At 41.5% G+C, this 18,394-nt stretch overlaps 1 protein-coding gene across 1 annotated transcript; it reads left to right on the top strand.

Annotated features, from left to right (window-relative positions):
* The first annotated feature begins 157 nt into the window (after positions 1-157).
* On the top strand, positions 158-17,450 carry LOC142575838 (sn-1-specific diacylglycerol lipase ABHD11-like). Its single transcript, XM_075685537.1, has 6 exons — positions 158-325; positions 431-581; positions 8,100-8,273; positions 9,348-9,536; positions 12,456-12,640; positions 17,121-17,450. The coding sequence occupies exons 1-6, from the start codon at positions 192-194 to the stop codon at positions 17,263-17,265; spliced, it is 978 nt and encodes a 325-aa protein (XP_075541652.1). The 5' UTR covers positions 158-191; the 3' UTR covers positions 17,266-17,450.
* The last annotated feature ends 944 nt before the right edge of the window (positions 17,451-18,394 follow it).

The raw sequence follows: 18,394 nt of genomic DNA, 5'->3' as shown, positions 1-18,394 counted from the left end.
TTTGTTTTCTATATAGTGTTCACAGTCTGTTCTTAGAAGTTCACTATGGAAGACATAAATAATTTGTAATTGCCATAATGATATTTCTAGACTTTAACCGCTTTTATTTCAGAAAAAATTAAAAATAGATACTCTGATAATTGGGCGGTTGCCATAGTTAGTTTCGTAGCTTCGTCTAGTCAGGCTACCCGATGAAAATGCGTTTGTTGGTGTCGTGCAGCACATTATTTTCAAAGTGTTTATCGCTTCACTCACGAGCAGGAGTTTGTGAATGCTTAGAGACTTTTCCAAAAGCACAATCAGCGAGTTACTGCTGTCAGCCTGGGTATATAGTCTCTTTTGCATCGCCAAGGTTAAACTTCTTACCTGTAGCAGCAGACGAAATGCGACATGTGCGTATTCACGCTTTCGTTTATCGAACTCATTTCAGGTCGAAACATGTTTCCCTCTCTTATGCATCGTACGAATCTACTCAAGCCGAGGATCAGAGGTCGCCAATTATCATCCTACATGGACTCTTTGGCAGCAAGAACAACTGGAAAAGCCTGTCTAAGGCGATGATCAACGCGACGAAACGTAAGGTATGAACTCCGTTTATTATGACATCATGAATAGAAGCCTGAAAGCTGTGCCTTAGTTCGAGGTATGTGTATGGCGCGGCACTCCCAGTCGCAATATTTTCATTTGTGCAGTTGAAGGCAATAGATAAGCGAGTGCCAACTTTCGCAAGCGCAGTACATATATAACTTCGCGGAAAAGGCCGTCAACAAACATGTCGCCATTTGATCTAGTACTGTGCTGATAAGCTTGGAGAACACGATCGCTCGCTTGCACGGCGACATAAAACTGGGCTCGTGATTTGCGCAGGATTAATCTGAGGGTGTTTAACTTTTAGCGTACACGTACAGTGCACAGCTGTCTTGTTGCAAAAGTAATGTAAGTAATATCGCGGTTACCATTGTAGCATTAGCACGCCCGACAATATTAGATTGATTGACTTAGTAATTTAGTGATTGGTGGAGGCATGCGCACAAATACGCTGCATTTTATTAAAGGAAGCTCAACCGTTGTATTTGTACGTGTCACTGCTTACTTATTTGTTTGTCAAATATACTTTTGTGACACCGCACCAATTTAACTTTACAGCAAAGCATAACACGAAACTGGAGCATATGTAGGGGTAATTAGTAGTAGAATTTATTTATATAACGAAAGATCTCAGCCTCAGTGTGTGCACATTAACAAGCAATTCTGTACAAATGGGGAAGGGGAAAGCGTAATGAAAGAGAGAGATTGAGGATGACGACGACAAGAATATTGGTGCAGCGATGCTAGTATAGCTTCATCACAGCAGCATATTCAATGTATTAAAGCTGTAGCCCTGTGTTGGGTAAAAATTGTAGCCTGGCTTGTTATGCAGTTATTGCATTATATCTTGGGTGGAGCCAAGGGCCCGAAATAAAGACTTCGGAGAATGGCTTGCAGTTGATGTTTACTAGAGAAAAGGCTAAAGTCCATCGCTCCTGTCTGTGTTGGGGAGACACAGAATATATGCGTTAGCATCTGTGGCAGCGGTCACAATCAAGGCTAATCTCATGGCCAGTGAGGTGCGTATAGTGTGGATGAATTCCACACGAACTTGCATACTGTGCACCAAACATGTGTCACAGATTTTGTGTTTCAGTAGCACACGAAGCCTCATTTTCAGGTAGAACTTATGGAGGCATCTGTTTCGACGGTTTGGTTGAGCTCAGTGATCGGATGTGAAGCTCCATATCACATAAGCAAGAAGGGTATTCATATCAGGTCGGGAAAAAGCAATGTGCACTATGGTGTTGTCATACGGGGCAGCTCTTGCTTTGGTGTCTGCTATCCACAATCATTACTGCCAGCTCCCTCTGAGGAGGGTTGGAACCAGCTGCTGACAAGAGCAGACAAGAAAACGCAACTGGCGCTCGTCTCGTGGGCCCAAGACGTCGCCTCCACCTGGGAGCCACACTAGGCCTACCTGCCCTAACTTCCAGCTCTGCAGTGGCAAATAAAGTTGTCTCCCTCTCTCTCTGCTATGCATTGCCTTTCAGAGTGCAGTGTCCAGGCGACAATTGAAATGTAATTTTGTGACTCATTTGCTGCGCGATGCCCTTAAGCTGCACATGTCGAAGGCCAAAATGTAATCTGGGCTTTGTCTGTGTGTGCACACGATAATTTGTAAAGCAGGATTATAGTTGTAAATGAATCCAAGTGCAAGTAGAAACTATACTTCATCTTGACAAGTAACTTGCAGCATTGCTGAAGGTATCAGGGACCCGCCGCAGTGGCTTAGCAGCTATGGTGTCACGCTACTAAGCACGAGGTCGTGGGATTGAATCCTGGCCGCGTTTTGATGGTGGTGAAATGCAATAACACTCGTGTCCTGTGCATTGGGGGCACATTAAAGAACCACAGATGGCCAAATTATTCTGACATCTGTCCATGGCGTGCCTCATAATCAGGTCGTACTTTTGGCACGTAAAACCCCAGAATTTAAATCAAATTTTTAAGGTATGAAGTACACAGGCAATATCCTTGTGCAGCACAATATAGATTCATTTCAGTTTTGTGGCTGTATCCGAGACATGGCTGAATCCTGGCGAAATTGAAAATATACCATGTTACTCATTCTTTTCAAGGCCAAGGTTGTCTTGCCTGCGAGGTGGGGGTGTTGGTCTGTTCACAAACAAGGATATCAAGTGTTCTGTCATCCCACAGTCTTCGTACTCTTTTTCTCAAGAATTTGACTTTCTTTTTGTAAAAGCTACCACTTAACATTTGTGGTTGTCTATCGTGCCCCTAAAGAAAATACTGGTAACTTTTTGCATCACTTTGAGACATTACTCCTTCACTTGACTAGCTCCAATAGAGAAATAGTAATATGTGGGGACTTCAATATTTGCTCCATGAACAATGAATACTTTATCCTGATTTGTTCTTATGGTTTTCATAATGTTATTATGATCCCTACCAGGGTCACTTCCACATTGTCGATGTCAATTGACTACATACTTTGCAATTTCAATACATCAACAAGCACTTGTCTTGTTTATGACACAATAATTTATGATCCGTAAAGGCTACTCAACAATAGACCATATTCACACTATCAATCAGGTGATAGAAAAATGTGCGGAATATAACCAACCTTTATATATAGCTTTCATTGATTACGAGAAAGCGTTTGATTCAGTCGAAACCTCAGCAGTCGTGGAGGCATTGCGGAATCAGGGCTTAGACGAGCCGTATGTAAAAATACTGAAAGACATCTATAGCAGCTCCACAGCCACTGTAGTCCTCCATAAAGAAAGCAACAAAATTCCAATAACGAAAGGCGTCAGGCAGGGAGATACGATCTCTCCAATGCTATTCACAGCGTGTTTACAGGAGGTATTCAGAGACCTGGGTTGGGAAGAATTGGGGATAAGATTTAATGGAGAATACCTTAGTAACTTGCGATTCGCTGATGATATTGCCTTGCTTAGTAACTCAGGGGACCAACTGCAATGCATGCTCACTGACCTGGAGAGGCAAAGCCGGAGGGTGGGTCTAAAAATTAATCTGCAGAAAACTAAAGTAATGTTTAACAGTCTCGGAAGAGAACAGCAGTTTACGATAGGTAGTGAGACACTGGAAGTGGTAAGGGAATACATGTACTTAGGACAGGTAGTGACTGCGGATCCAGATCATGAGACTGAAATAATCAGAAGAATAAGAATGGGCTGGGGTGCGTTTGGCAGGCATTCTCAGATCATGAACAGCAGGTTGCCATTATCCCTCAAGAGAAAAGTTTATAACCAGGTGTGTCTTACCAGTACTCACGTACGGGGCAGAAACATGGAGGGTCACGAAAAAGGTTCTACTTAAATTGAGGATGACGTAACGAGCTATGGAAAGAAGAATGATAGGTGTAACGTTAAGCGATAAGAAAGGAGCAGATTGGGTGAGGGAACAAACGCGAGTTAATGATATCTTAGTTGAAATCAAGAAAAAGAAATGGGCATGGGCAGGACACGTAATGAGGAGGGAAGATAACCGATGGTCATTAAGAGTTATGGAATGGATTCCAAGGGAAGGGAACTGAGCAGAGGGCGGCAGAAAGTTAGGTGGGCAAATGAGATTAAGAAGTTTGCAGTGACAACATGGCCACAATTAGTACATGACCGGGGTAGTTGGAGAAGTATGGGAGAGGCCTTTGCCTTGCAGTGGGCGTAACCAAGCTGATGATGATGATGATGATCATTGTCAGACCATAGTCTTATTTCCGCATGAACACAGTGTGTACCAACAAATTGCGACTTGCGATAAAAAAATTAATGTTGACATTTTAAAACAACATGTTCTAGAAATTAGCAACATAAGTCTGTACCGGATTGACACAAACCAGCAATATAGCTTATTAGATAATAACTTGAGAGAAGCCATAGTTCAATTTACTGTTATCTGCGAGAAAGGGTACCACAGAAAGCCTATTTGTCTATATATGATCTGTGCTATTTTGGAACTTACAAAAAAAAAAGACTATCGGCACACAAAAATTAAGCAAAATAGAGGTAACTCTTTTTATGAAGAAAATTTCAGGATAGCCCAAAATGAGGTGTTGCAGATCATGCGTGCTTGTAAGAACGAATACTATTCTCAACTCATTGCTAGAAATTCAAGATACTCTAAAATTACTTGGCAGATTATAAACTCAATAACAAAGCTAACTCCTAACCGTTACAGTATGTCCTACTCTTAGGTGACAGGAATATTGGCAGAATTAATAGTGGCATCTTTCAATAATTACTTTTGTAGCATTGGCAATGAAATTATGAATACATCTTGTGACATTACGCTTGATACTCTTCTGATAGGGTGATCAATTCCTTTCATTACGGTGAAATCGTGGCAGCTGAGATTGTCACAGTAGTTAGCATCATGCCATGCAAACATAGCACTGGATGTGATTAGCTTTCTTCATTTATATTAAAGCAATGTATAGAGATAGTTCGTGTTCCATTGGAAATAATTTTTAATCGTGCATTTTACGCAGCTACATATCCAGCTACATATCTTAAAGCTTGCTAAAGTTGCTCTTATACACAAAGTTGTAGACCAATGGCTTCCTGAACGTTACCGCCCAATATCTGTTCTGAGTGCCATTAATGCAGCTTTTGAAAAACTCATTGTGATATGGGTCATGAATTTTGTCAAATAAGAATTGTTGCTAACGTCTAGCCAGCAAGATTCCAGGAGCAAGAAGTGAACCGCCACCGCTATGTTATCTTTCTCAGATATTGTGAACACCTACTTAAACAACGATATGATTGTATTAGGTTTGGTCATTGATATTAAAAAAAATGTTGATACCGTATATAATGGCATATTACTTGAGAAATTAGAATGTTACAGCTTCTGTGGTGTTTATCTAGAATTTTTCCGAAGCTATCTCACCAATAGACAAAAAGAAAAGTACCATTTCTCAATGTTGAATCAGGTTTTTCTGTGGCCACAATGGGAATCCCCCAAGGATCAGTGTTGGGACCCATATTATCTATGTTACATGTGAACAGTCTACCGTTGATTTTGCGTAATTTCAGTCATAGTCAAGTATGCGGATGACACTGCTCTCATTTTCACACATGAGTCTATGACTGAATTAAGCTTTTCGTATAGTAAACAAATAAATGAAGCTTATTAGTGAACGGTTTCACGCTAATAAGCTGCTGATAGATGTAAAGAAGACAAAATATATAATAATTCATTCTTTACAAAAAGTTACAGCCTTTGATTCATGTGTGCTTCAGGTAGAGGGAGAGCCCATTGAATGTGTGAATAATATAACATATCTAGGTGTTATGATAGATCATTATTTAAACTGGAAAATGCGTATTGAGTGGCTATGTAAAAAGCTCAGCAGTGTTGCTTTCTAGTACTTAAATGTCGCCAGTTTTTCAATGTACCAACAAGCAAGCAATTCCTTTTTTGTTGAGTTCAAATTATGCAGCCCCTACCAAGCCACTCTTTAACAAATATCAAATCATGCCTCTTGACCTGCTAATAAACTATAAAACTACAAAAATTGGTGTATACTTATGTAACTAATTGTCCACATCACTTTTATTCATTTATGTCTCCCCAGTTTCCAACATAAGGCTACGAAACCGGCAACTTCTTGCAGCCTCTTGTAAAATACGTGTTGTGAAACAGTCTTCCTGTTCAAACAAAACAAAGTAAATAAATTTTTGTTAAGCTGAAACACCAGTGCAAAGGGCTGCATCAATGTTGAAATATAATTGCAATGCAAGATGTCTGCTAACTGCATAAGCTCACAAAATAAACTTGAAATTGGTATTGTGTACATATATATCTTTGTTATTGTTTACATGTGGATCCATACTAGCATGATACTAAGGATCTAGATGCCTCTCATGTATTTACATCATTTATGTATTGTTTTGGCAGATAATATTCAAATTCAAATAGTTCAGGGCGTAACTCTCTGATTTCTGCCAGGATTAGGGAGTTTAATTTTTTTGTTAGTATAGAATGAACTATAGCGATTCATGACATGTTAGGCTCCTTGCGCATGCGCATCATGTGCTGCAAACCATAATAGCCACTCAAACTGTGATTACATACAAAAACACGACAATGCCCACACAGCCCAGACTACTCACTTTGATCAGAATTTGCACTTGCTGTTGGTTCTCTGCCCTGACAGCAAGAAATAAATGGTAAAATCCCCCATTGCTTAGTCTCATCTCACAATGAGGCCAAAGCATTAGTTTTGTCAATATTATTATTTGTTTTGAGGCTGCTAGGACTTCAGAGGTGGCGCCGATGTGTAAAAGTGGTTTCATTTACAGTTACCAGATGGCACAACAGCATTAGCACTGGTGATGCATTGATAATGAGGAATGCTATAAAAAACTAATTGTTCATTGCATCATTAATTTACTGCTCCACTCTAGTATTGTACGGGATGACAGTGGCAAGCTAATGCCAAATCGATGCTAAACAAACGACACGGTGTGACTCGGCATTTATAGGTTTGTTCATTTTTAAGACTGGCAAAGGAGGCTGCAAGGAACTGCTGAGAAAGCGTACAGATGAAGTGAAGCTCCGTGGTCGTATTCATGTAAACACAGCTTACTTTTACAATGCCAGCACATTTGCAGCGCCACGCCATCCCCCGTGGAGCATCTATCAAGAAGATGGCAAGCAGATGCTGAGCAGTCAATGACGCGCGGGTGAACGCATATTGAGGGGCATTTGGCCTTCCTATTGGCTGAGGAGTCCTGTAGCTTCCACAGTGTGGTGGGGAACTACTGAGGTAGAGCATAGTTTGGCAGCATTTGATGCAGATCTGTGGTACAGCTTGAGCCACTGTGTAGTTCCTAGTTGCGGGATTACAAAAGCTGCTCCTGCCGCAGATGATGTGACTGAGCCATTAGTATAGACGTGAATAGTGCCGCCATATGTTGTAGATATGTGCTATAAGGTGAGGTGCCTTGGCATGACTGATTGAGCATGTAACTTCTTCTTGATCATGGATATTTGGAGCTGTAAGCAAGGCCTAGTCAGGATCCATGGAGGTATTGTAGGAAACCTAACAGGGACAAATCCTTAAGGTTTCAATCTCTCATGACAAAATATATTTACTGAGAAACTGCAGTGCACTCAGGGTTGTCGATGTAGAGATAAAGCGATTATATAATAACGTGGCTTTCAATAAGCACTATTTTGGCAAATAGTATCATGTGCAATGAAATTATTCATTGCTCTCTGGCAACAGACATTAGCGTACACCACATGTGTAGTTGGGCATGTCAGAGATGCTGTATAGACTTTCAAGTTCCTGGAAGGTTACACAATGGTAGCACACTGTTCCATTCATTGACAAATACATGCTTGCAACTTATTCACCTGTACACATGAAACATGTGCCCTCTGCACATACAGTGCACATCGTGTGTCACACATGACGAAAGCATTAGTGGCACTTTGCTGAGGCGATACACTCAAGTTAGGAGTTCAAGCTTGTTTGCATATGCACAATGCCTGTCATCTGCACATTTGTGCAGGTCTATGCTTTGGATGCCCGCAACCACGGAGAAAGCCCGCACACCGAAGAAATGGACTACATACTGATGGCCAATGACGTAGATCTCTTCTGCAAAGAGCGTGGCCTTCAAAAGGTTGCCATCATTGGACACAGTATGGGCGGCAGGGCTGCCATGACTTTTGCCTTGACAAGAGTAAGAACTGTGGCTTAGGTTCATAATATGAAACTGTGCTGAGACTGTAGGTGTGATGGTCCTGTAAATCTGCATGTATGGATGTTTCTGTCAACATTTTTCTAATACCCACTTTGAATTTTTTTTCCCACTTAGCATTGTTTATTTAACGGGGAATGATTGTTACTCTTTGGCAGCTACAATTGAACTTTCTGTGAGAATGACACTAAAATATGGCACGGTCACTTTTCTCTTTCACTTGAACTTTCGAACTCTGACAGTTTTACTGCAGCATGAGAGTTCACTTAGCTACAAAAAACAAGGGGAGATCATGAATCAAAGCTGGAGCAAGTTCACGCCATATCTTTAGAGGAGCAGTGGCAGTGAGTAGCCATGTGGCGCCTGCAAGAATGCATATTCAATTTGGCTTGTTGCTTAGTCATCATTACAGGGGAACAGCAAAGCAATCTGATGAAGAGAAAGAAAGGCATAATAAAGGCTGTGCGGTGTGCGTCTTCTCCGCACCTCTCTTTGTCTTCATTAAATTCCTGTACTGTTCCCTTGTTACATGAAAACATTACATTTTTTTTATAGACGCAGGTGCCTACATTGTTTTCAGGAAGATTAGCTGTTAGAAGAAACTGGATGGGCAAAAGTTTATTTTTGCAACGTTAAGCACCAATTCATGTACATATTGCAGCTTGACACAGAAGTTTAAAGATAACAAGGAACAGGTATTTACAGGTTGCAATCTTCACAATTTGAAATGGTAGACTCTTTTACTTTGCAACACAGCTGAAAGATTCACATTCTGAGTGTTAACAAGGAACCCAAATGTGCGCTGAAACATCTATGTGTTTCTTCACCTTCACTTGGTCAATGATTGTAACTATTTCATCCTATTATTTCTGTATTTGTATTGGATGTTACAACTTCCAGAGATACTGCAAACTTTTGGCTGTGCCAGCTGGTCTCTCTTTTCTGCTGCGTGCTGCGAAAATTGACTTATTACTTCTCCTGTGAACTTTGCCTTTTTTTGGACGTGCCTTTCATGCTTATTTCTTGCTATTTGTTGTTTAAACTTGCTATTTGCAGCCATCCATGGTAGAACGACTTGTGGTGGTGGACGTGTCTCCAATAACCATGCCATCCATTGTCATGCACGACAACGTCCTTGTCAACCACATTAACTCCATGGATAGTGTTTTGCCTCAACTCTCACCCGACATGTCCTCCCCAGCAGCTCGTAAGGAAGCTGACCGTATCCTGGCGAATGATATACCTGTGAGTGTTCAGTCTGCCTCTGGCTGGCATTTTGTGAAGCTGATGAACTGTTACTACTAACTGATAAAAAATAAAGCTAGCCACTGTGTTGAACTCCTTTTTTTTTCTAGTTTCATGCATCATTTAATATGCCTCGTTAGTTTGTCAGTGAACTACTGTACCATCAAGCGCAATAAATAGCTTTGAGTTCACGGCACGAAGCCCACTGCTGAAAGGATGTTTTCGGAAATTTTCTTGCTATGGTGCACAGTTACATGAAACTGCTAAAGAGTATATAACAAATGCTGAATGAATTGTTCATCAGTCCACATTATAAAGTTTTTCGTGTTAGAGCATTTGTTAACATATCTGTGCATTTCTCTAAAGCATTTTATAATGTACCATTAATTTATTCTTAAGAAAGGAGAGTTGCTTTAGATTCAACCTCTGCAGTCTGTTCACCCTCATGTAGAATCCTGTCTGCAGGGTCCTTGAAGTATTTTCGATAAGTAAGTAAGTAAATAAATAAATAAAACAAGTAATAATAAATAAATGAGTTAATATGTTTGTGGATACAACACTTTGAATGGGAATAGTTGCATGCACCCAACAGTCGCACGAAGGTGCAGTTCTGGGTTACAATTTTTCTCTTTTGTGAAACTTTGTTGACCTTGTGGATTTACACATAAATGATTTATTGTGACACAACCCCGTTAATTTTCTCCTCACTGTACGACTGCAAATTTAGTATCACTTTGGCACTAAATTGCTACAGTAAGGATGCCAAAAGATGAAATTATTTTTATTTATTTACTTACAACATACTGCATACCACCAAGTTGGGCCCAACCAGGAGAGACAGTAATCACAACAGCATAGAATAATGGTAAATTGTTCCATTCATTTATTTTGTTACGGAATAATGAATATTTAAACATCTTAATCATGGCATTATAAGAGGTGAACGATTGGCTCAATGCCATGATTTTCTTCCTAGGAGGGGTGGGGTTAAGATACTGCTAATAATTCATTGACAACTGTATGTTATCGAGCAAAAAGAAAAAAAGAAAAAAACTTGAGTCTCTGCATCTTCAGACACAACTGAAGTATTTGTATTCCATGTTCATTAATTAGCTTTGCTGGTATGTCCGTGGTGCGATACTTACAAAATCTAAATCTGCACTTTTTCACTAGACCGTTTCTAAGTGGTACTGAATATTTTGTTTAACGCATGGATCCTAGTGGATGCATGCATATTCAAGTGTAGTTCTCATGACAGATTAGTAGGTGAAGAGTTTCAGTTGCTGAAGGGCACATTTCAGGCTTGAAGCTTCAAGGCTGTTTTGTACAGGGTGCAATTTTTCTTGTGACTTATCACTTGCGATGCTGCAGCTGTGGCAAATGTGCTCTCGAACTCACCATGCATGCGATTTTTTGATGTTCAAGAGTGCGGAATTTCCCTGCGAAATCGTACACATGGTGTGGACAAGAAAGCAACAGCAATGTGGATTGCCAGACACATCACTGTGACCTGCCTGCTTGATTTTTGTTTTCATAGAATAGCGAGTTCAAACAAGGAAAAGGTTTGACGAAAACAGTTCCCAGTTCATGCTGCTTTGTATTCACGAAGCACGCTAAATAATCCTGTTTCAAGAATTCATTCAGTTGTTCACAAGGTGCTTGCAAATGCAAAAATTGCAGTTGAGTGCATTTGAAACGGCAATGCGAACTCCGCATGTGCGGACATTGCAGCGCAATATCGTTCTATCTCAAGCATGCTTGAGAAGGTGAAAGTACAGTCGACTTCCGTTAATTCGACTACGATTATTTCGATTAATTCGATTCCGACCGAAGGTTCCGGCCGGCGCCCATGCATCTCTATGAACCCAAACTTTCGTTATTTCGGTCTTGCAATTGGCCTTTGCTGGATAATTCAAACTTAACTAGTCATAGCGCACGCACATGGCCCCCTTACGTGACCCCAACAGCGACCCCGTTAGTGGCAGCGTCTATCTCGGCGGAGTGACAGCGAATGCGTTGAACACACGTCATCTCGCGTCGAGAAGTCATGTTTTCAGCCTGCCCTAGGAATATTTTCAAGCAATAACTGTAGCTCACAATGTCTGCTTACGTTATTTACCCGATCATAGTACGCCTCTTTCTTTTTCGGGAAAATTGGGCCGCAAATTGCCTGCGCGGTGCAATCGATACGAAACCGAAACCACTTTCGCGCCGTTTGTATGCTTCACCATATAACATAGTTGCGTTGCGGCGACGGTGACTTCAAAAACTATGCGGTGAAGTCGACTTTAAAAACCGGCCGCCTGTGTGCAACTCATATTCGACTCTTGTCAATTTTGTCCAGCTTTGATGCCGTTTTGCACAGTAGAAGGCTACAGCGCGGGAACCGACGGAGACAAAGGACGCACACAAAGTACACAGACGCAGCGCTGCGTCTGTGTACTTGCATGCCTCTTTTGTCTTCGTCGGTTTCTTCGCTGTAGCCTTCTGTTATGTTCAACCAACAAGCTCAACTGGTTACTCTGGTCATTTCTACGCCAGTTTTCTGCTTTGGGCTCGTAGAAAGTGAGCACGCGTTTGATTTTGGGGCGTATTAAAATCGGGGAAATACTTTTTTTTTTTTGTCCTGTGAGTTATTGCCTTCTGTCTTCGTCGTCTTGTGCCACCCTTTCAAGATGTTCAACCAATACCAACTCACCCAAATGGCAATCTTTCTACGGGCAAGCATTGCTGAAGGAATCAGTGGTGTATTCAGGTGTTTCTTATGCATCTTGTTTAATCTGACCTGCCGTATAATTCGATTGATTACTTCGGTCCCGTCAGGGGCGAATTAACAGAAGTCGATTGTATACGATGAGCCAAAGGGCTTATGTTGGATATGCTATGGCTATTTCAACTCTATTGTCTGTTATTGCACAGGAAGTTGCTGTGCGTCAATTTCTGCTGGCCAACCTTCAGAAGGGGGAACGCCTATACGAGTGGCAGTTCAACTTGAAGGCACTGAAGCAAAACCTTCCCAATATCATCCAGATGCCTGACTTGAAAGGTCTCACCTATGATGGAGAGACTCTGTTTGTCTGTGGTGGTGACTCTCCGTATGTAAGGTAAGGAGAGCTGTTGGTGCCAAGCATGTTTTCGTGTCACACATTCATCATTGGGCCTGATGTATCAGGTACTATGCCACTGATGTACTGTGCTAAGCATGGTGGCCAGATTAAGTTGTGCAAAAAAAAAGATAATGATTGATTTCTCAGAACAAGTTCAAATAAATAACAAGATTTTTCCAGGAATTGCACCCCCCAACACCAAACCATCTAATTAAAAGAATTCATGTAAACGTCCAGCCCACCTGTCTGAGCTAACGATATGCTTTCTAGGTGACATTTGCAGTAATCTTTTTGTGCGTAGCACAGTTTGTTATCATTGCAAAATCATGTAAAACATTGGTCACAGCCATCGGCTGGAATATTATCTTGTTCATAAATGATGGCAGTAGCTTTTTTGTTGCTTTTCATGGTTCTGGCAATAGTTGTGTGTAATCGTATTTGCAAATTCATGTTACCTAAAAGTGTGACCACGTGAGATGTCTCATTAAGCTAGGAATATAACTCAATTTGCTGCTCTTCGGAACAGAAAAGCTGTAAGCAGCAACAAAGTACCACAGAAAATATGTTTTGCAGACGACACTAAGAAAACTGAACGCCTAGATGAGTAAAGAAATGCGTTATAACAAAGTCACGTCTGACACAAACATACCTTTGTTGAATCCAATATTCATTATATGCATGTATTTGTTACCTGTCGTTAATGGTGAGAAACATTTTGGCCTACTTTGTTATGTCTGATTATTTGTTATATACTTGTTTGTTATCTTGATGTTTGACTATAATAAGTGAGTGCTAGCTATAGGGTAACACAGTCGAACCTCGTTATAACAAATTTGTGTCTGAACACGGATATGCTTTCTTTAGATTCAATATTGATTTTAAGAATATATTCGTTACATGCTTATATTGGTGAGAAAAACTTTATATCTACATCGTTATACCCAATGATTTGTTATATCCATGTTCGTTATTTTTACCTTTTGCTAAAGGAGAAAACAGTTTCGCCCGAAATGAAAATAATTGATAGCGATAGCACTGTACTAGACAACTACGAGTACAGGAAGTAATGTTCGTTGTTTTATTGGCAGTATAAATTGGAGCAAACATTGGCTCGCTAATAAAATTAACAAGCATAGTACCATGCATGCATAGGCGAACATGAACAGGTCTCATCCGATGACTGCGATCACTCGCTGCCATAACACTGACATGATGACGAGCGCTAACAGAGAGGAGAGGACGCTTTTGCTGTTTCTCATTTCAATGTGTCTCTGAAACTTGAGATTACGTGACCTCCAGCACCTTGACACGCAGAGAGATAGGGCACATGCCACCACCAGCCATCTCGGCTCACCGAATCCTCGCACCCGCTGCACATGACTTCCAAGATAGGGCGGGGGTGGCATATGCGCTCAGCCGGCGAAAACAGCCGTGCACAGCCAAGGCCAGGCAAGTGGAGGAGATGCCCTCTCGCCTGCCTCCTGCCCCCGTTCCTAGCCCATGCATAATCACGATTATCATGATCATCCTGGTTACACCCACTGCAGGGCAAAGGCTTCTCCCATACTTCTCCAACTACCTCGGTCATGTACTAATTGTGGCCATGTTGTCCCTGCAAACTTCTTAATCTCATCTGCCCACTTAACTTTCTGCCGCCCCCTGCTACCCTTCCCTTCCCTTGGAATCCAGTCCGTAACCCTTAATGACCATCGGTTATCTTCCCTCCTCATTACATGTTCTGCTCATGCCCATTTCTTTTTCTTGATTTCATCTAAGATGTCATTAACTCGCGTTTGTTCCCTCACCCAATCTGCTCTTTTCTTATCCCTTAACGTTACACCCATCATTCTTCTTTCCATAGCTCGTTGCGTCGTCCTCAGTATAACCAGAACCCTTTTCATAAGTCTGATTATATCAGTCTCATGATCCGGATCTGTGGTCACTACCTGCCCTAAGTAGATGTATTCCCTTACCACTTCCAGTGCCTCGCTACCTATCGTTAACTGCTGTTCTCTTCCGAGACTGTTAAACATTACTTTAGTTTTCTGCAGATTCTGCTTTTAGTTTTCTGCTTTTAGTTTTCTGCTTTTAGATTCTGCTTTTAGTTTTCTGCTTTGCCTCTCCAGGTCAGTGAGCGTGCATTGCAATTGGTCCCCTGAGTTACTAAGCAAGGCAATATCATCAGCGAATCTCAAGTTAGTAAGGTATTCTCCATCAACACTTATCCCCAATTCTTCCCACTCCAGGTCTCTGAATACCTCCTGTAAACACGCTGTGAATAGCATTGGAGAGATCGCATCTCCCTGCCTGACGCCTTTCTTTATTAGGATTTTGTTGCTTTCTTTATGGACGACTACGGTGGCTATGGAGCCGCTATAGATATCTTTCAGTATTTTTACATATGGCTCGTCTACACCCTGATTCCGTAGTGCCTCCATGACTGCTGAGGTTTCGACCGAATCAAACGCTTTTTCGTAATCAATGAAAGCTATATATAAGGGTTGGTTATATTCAGCACATTTCTCTATCACCTGATTGATAGTGTGAATATGGTCTATTGTTGAGTAGCCTTTACGGAATCCTGCCTGGTCCTTCGGTTGACAGAAGTCTAAGGTGTTCCTGATTCTATTTGCGATTACCTTAGTAAATACTTTGTAGGCAACGGACAGTAAGCTGATCGGTCTATAATTTTTCAAGTCTTTGGCGTCGCCTTTCTTATGGATTAGAATTATGTTAGCGTTTTTCCAAGGTTCCGGTACGCTCGAAGTCATGAGGCATTGCGTATACAGGGTGGCCAGTTTCTCTAGAACAATCTGCCCACCATCCTTCAACAAATCTGCTGTTACCTGATCCTCCCCAGCTGCCTTCCCCCTTTGCATAGCTCCCAAGGCTTTCTTTACTTCTTCCGGCGTTACCTGTGGGATTTCGAATTCCTCTAGACTATTCTCTCTTCCATTATCGTCGTGGGTGCCACTGGTACTGTATAAATCTCTATAGAACTCCTCAGCCACTTGAACTATCTCATCCATATTAGTAACGATATTGCCGGCTTTGTCTCTTAACGCACACATCTGATTCTTGCCTATTCCTAGTTTCTTCTTCACTGCTTTTAGGTTTCCTCCGTTCCTGAGAGCATGTTCAATTCTATCCATATTATAGTTCCTTATGTCAGCTGTCTTATGCTTGTTGATTAACTTAGAAAGTTCTGCCAGTTCTATTCTAGCTGTAGGGTTAGATGCTTTCATACATTGACGTTTCTTGATCAGATCTTTCGTCTCCTGTGATAGCTTACTGGTATCCTGTCTAACGGAGTTACCACCGACTTCCATTGCACACTCCTTAATGATGCCCACAAGATTGTCGTTCATTGCTTCAACACTAAGGTCCTCTTTCGGAGTTAAAGCCGAATACCTGTTCTGTAGCTTGATCTGGAATTCCTCTATTTTCCCTCTTACCGCTAACTCATTAATCGGCTTCTTATGTACCAGTTTCTTCTGTTCCCTCCTCAGGTCTAGGCTAATTCGAGTTCTTACCATCCTATGGTCACTGCAGCGCACTTTGCCGAGCACGTCCACATCTTGTATGATGCCAGAGTTAGCGCAGAGTATGAAGTCTATTTCATTTCTAGTCTCGTCATTCTGGCTCCTCCACGTCCACTTTCGGCTGTCCCGCTTGCGGAAGAAGGTATTCATTATCAGCATATTATTCTGTTCCGCAAACTGTACTAATAACTCTCCCCTGCTATTCCTAGTGTCTATGCCATATTCCCCCACTGCCTTGTCTCCAGCCTGCTTCTTGCCTGCCTTGGCATTGAAGTCGCCCATCAGTATAGTGTATTTTGTTTTCACTCCACCCATCGCCGATTCCACGTCTTCATAGAAGCTTTCGACTTCCTGGTCACCATGACTGGATGTAGGGGCGTAGACCTGTACAACCTTCATTTTGTACCTCTTATTAAGTTTCACAAGACCAGCCACCCTCTCGTTAATGCTGTAGAATTCCTGTATGTTACCAGCTATATCCTTATTAATCAGGAAGCCGACTCCTAGTTCTCGTCTCTCCGTTAAGCCCCGGTAGCACAGGACGTGCCCACTTTTTAGCACTGTATATGCCTCTTTTGGTCTCCTAACTTCACTGAGCCCTATTATATCCCACTTACTGCCCACTAATTCCTCCAATAGCACTGCTAGACTCGCCTCACTAGATAACGTTCTAACGTTAAACCTTGCCAGGTTCAGATTCCAATTGCGGCCTGTTACCGATTAGCAAATAATCATCTGTCAAGAGTTACATTTACCATCTTATGCATTTACCATCTTGTACAAACTGTGCCGTGTATCAGCAATCACCCTGGATCGAAAGTACTGATGATGCCAGATGAGTCTTTTGTAAATTGCAGCGATTTGAATGTCCAATTTTTCCTCACATGTGATTCGAGGAATTGCTGTCTCATCTCCTCTTCATTACATTGTTTCAGCAAACGGGATCATGGTGCCATCAAGGAGAAGTTCCCCAAGGCCAACATAATTTACATCAAAGGCGCTGGACATTGGGTTCACGCCGACAAACCTGCGGAATTCTTAAACTTGATCAAAGAGTTTATGGGTGATGGCACATCGTAGTTGCTGTTGTCATCTTGCACTGTTATGTTGGCACAGTTGTTGTATTTTGTTATTCATTAATTGTACAATAGTTATGCGCTTCTTTTAAGTAGAACATATTGCTCAATAAATTTTGTGTACAAACCTGCGAAATAACAAACGAAATCATATTCTAGCATCATCACACATGAATATAGTATATGGTGTCCCTCACGTAAATTAGAAACCTCGATAACAAGATTGTGCTGCCACATCCCACCATTAAATTTTTACCTGTACAGGTGTCTTACACCATCTGCTCCGTGTTCCACCTGCCAGGAACTTGGAAACATTGACCACTTTCTGCTAACATGCTGTCGATTTAGAAATCGCAGGAAAAAAATTTCGAATTTTCATTCCGATAGTTAAGTATTTAGTTAAATGGCAAATATATCATCTCCGTCGGGGCGTCTTGATTGGGCTTTAGGCACAAGAATATCTGTTTAGCTATTTGCGACTATATCTCTGTGACACAAGAAGTCTACCATGTTAATTCTCGAAATCAATAATTGGATATAGTTCGTTAAATCGCTCATCGTGTGTTTGCTGTTTATATATCATTGCAGTCATTTTTATTTCTGTTTCTACCAAGTAAATATATTTCCTAATTGTCATAAACGTTCCACTTCATCCTGACTTTTTGTATAAAAACATTGTTCTCTCTCCCCCTTCCCTTTAACTTTTAACCACCCGCTTCTTGGCCAATCCCCTGTAGTGGGTAAGTGCCCGCCACAAGTGAAGGAACAAGCAAGTAAGCAAGCCGCCCAACCAGTCTTGTATGTTTTACCGCTTTGGTGCATGTCAATTAGGCACAAGTCATTGGTCGATTACTGCTCTGCCTGCACAGGTTCACTGAAGAGTCAGGAAGGTTACGCTGCAAGGGTGCTGACCGAGGGACACTAACAATTTTTTTTACCGAAGTTCATGTATACACCCTCTCAAAATTTATGTTGTCGTTTAGTTGCTTAATAATTCGCTTCAGATGTTTGCCTTTACCCCTTTTGGTATTCTGTTGGGGGTACTTTTCAATCAATCCAGTGTGGCCAATCCCCCATGTGGTTGCGAGCCATGTTTTGAGGCTACAACAACAGCAGCACACATCGCGGCGGCT

The sequence above is a fragment of the Dermacentor variabilis genome, chromosome 3, assembly GCF_050947875.1.
Source record: "Dermacentor variabilis isolate Ectoservices chromosome 3, ASM5094787v1, whole genome shotgun sequence".
Taxonomy (NCBI): Eukaryota; Metazoa; Arthropoda; class Arachnida; order Ixodida; family Ixodidae; genus Dermacentor; species Dermacentor variabilis.
Note: the sequence above shows the minus strand (reverse complement) of the source record. Positions and strands in the feature narration are given on the sequence as shown.

What these genes read in the sequence shown, in the direction of transcription:
- LOC142575838 (XM_075685537.1), top strand. Translation starts at nt 192, where the DNA reads ATGAAAATGCGTTTGTTGGTGTCGTGCAGCACATTATTTTCAAAGTGT. An exon ending in TGACTTTTGCCTTGACAAGA is followed by an intron (nt 8,274 to 9,347) that starts GTAAGAACTGTG and finishes TGCTATTTGCAG; the next exon opens with CCATCCATGGTAGAACGACT. An exon ending in GGTGACTCTCCGTATGTAAG is followed by an intron (nt 12,641 to 17,120) that starts GTAAGGAGAGCT and finishes ACATTGTTTCAG; the next exon opens with CAAACGGGATCATGGTGCCA.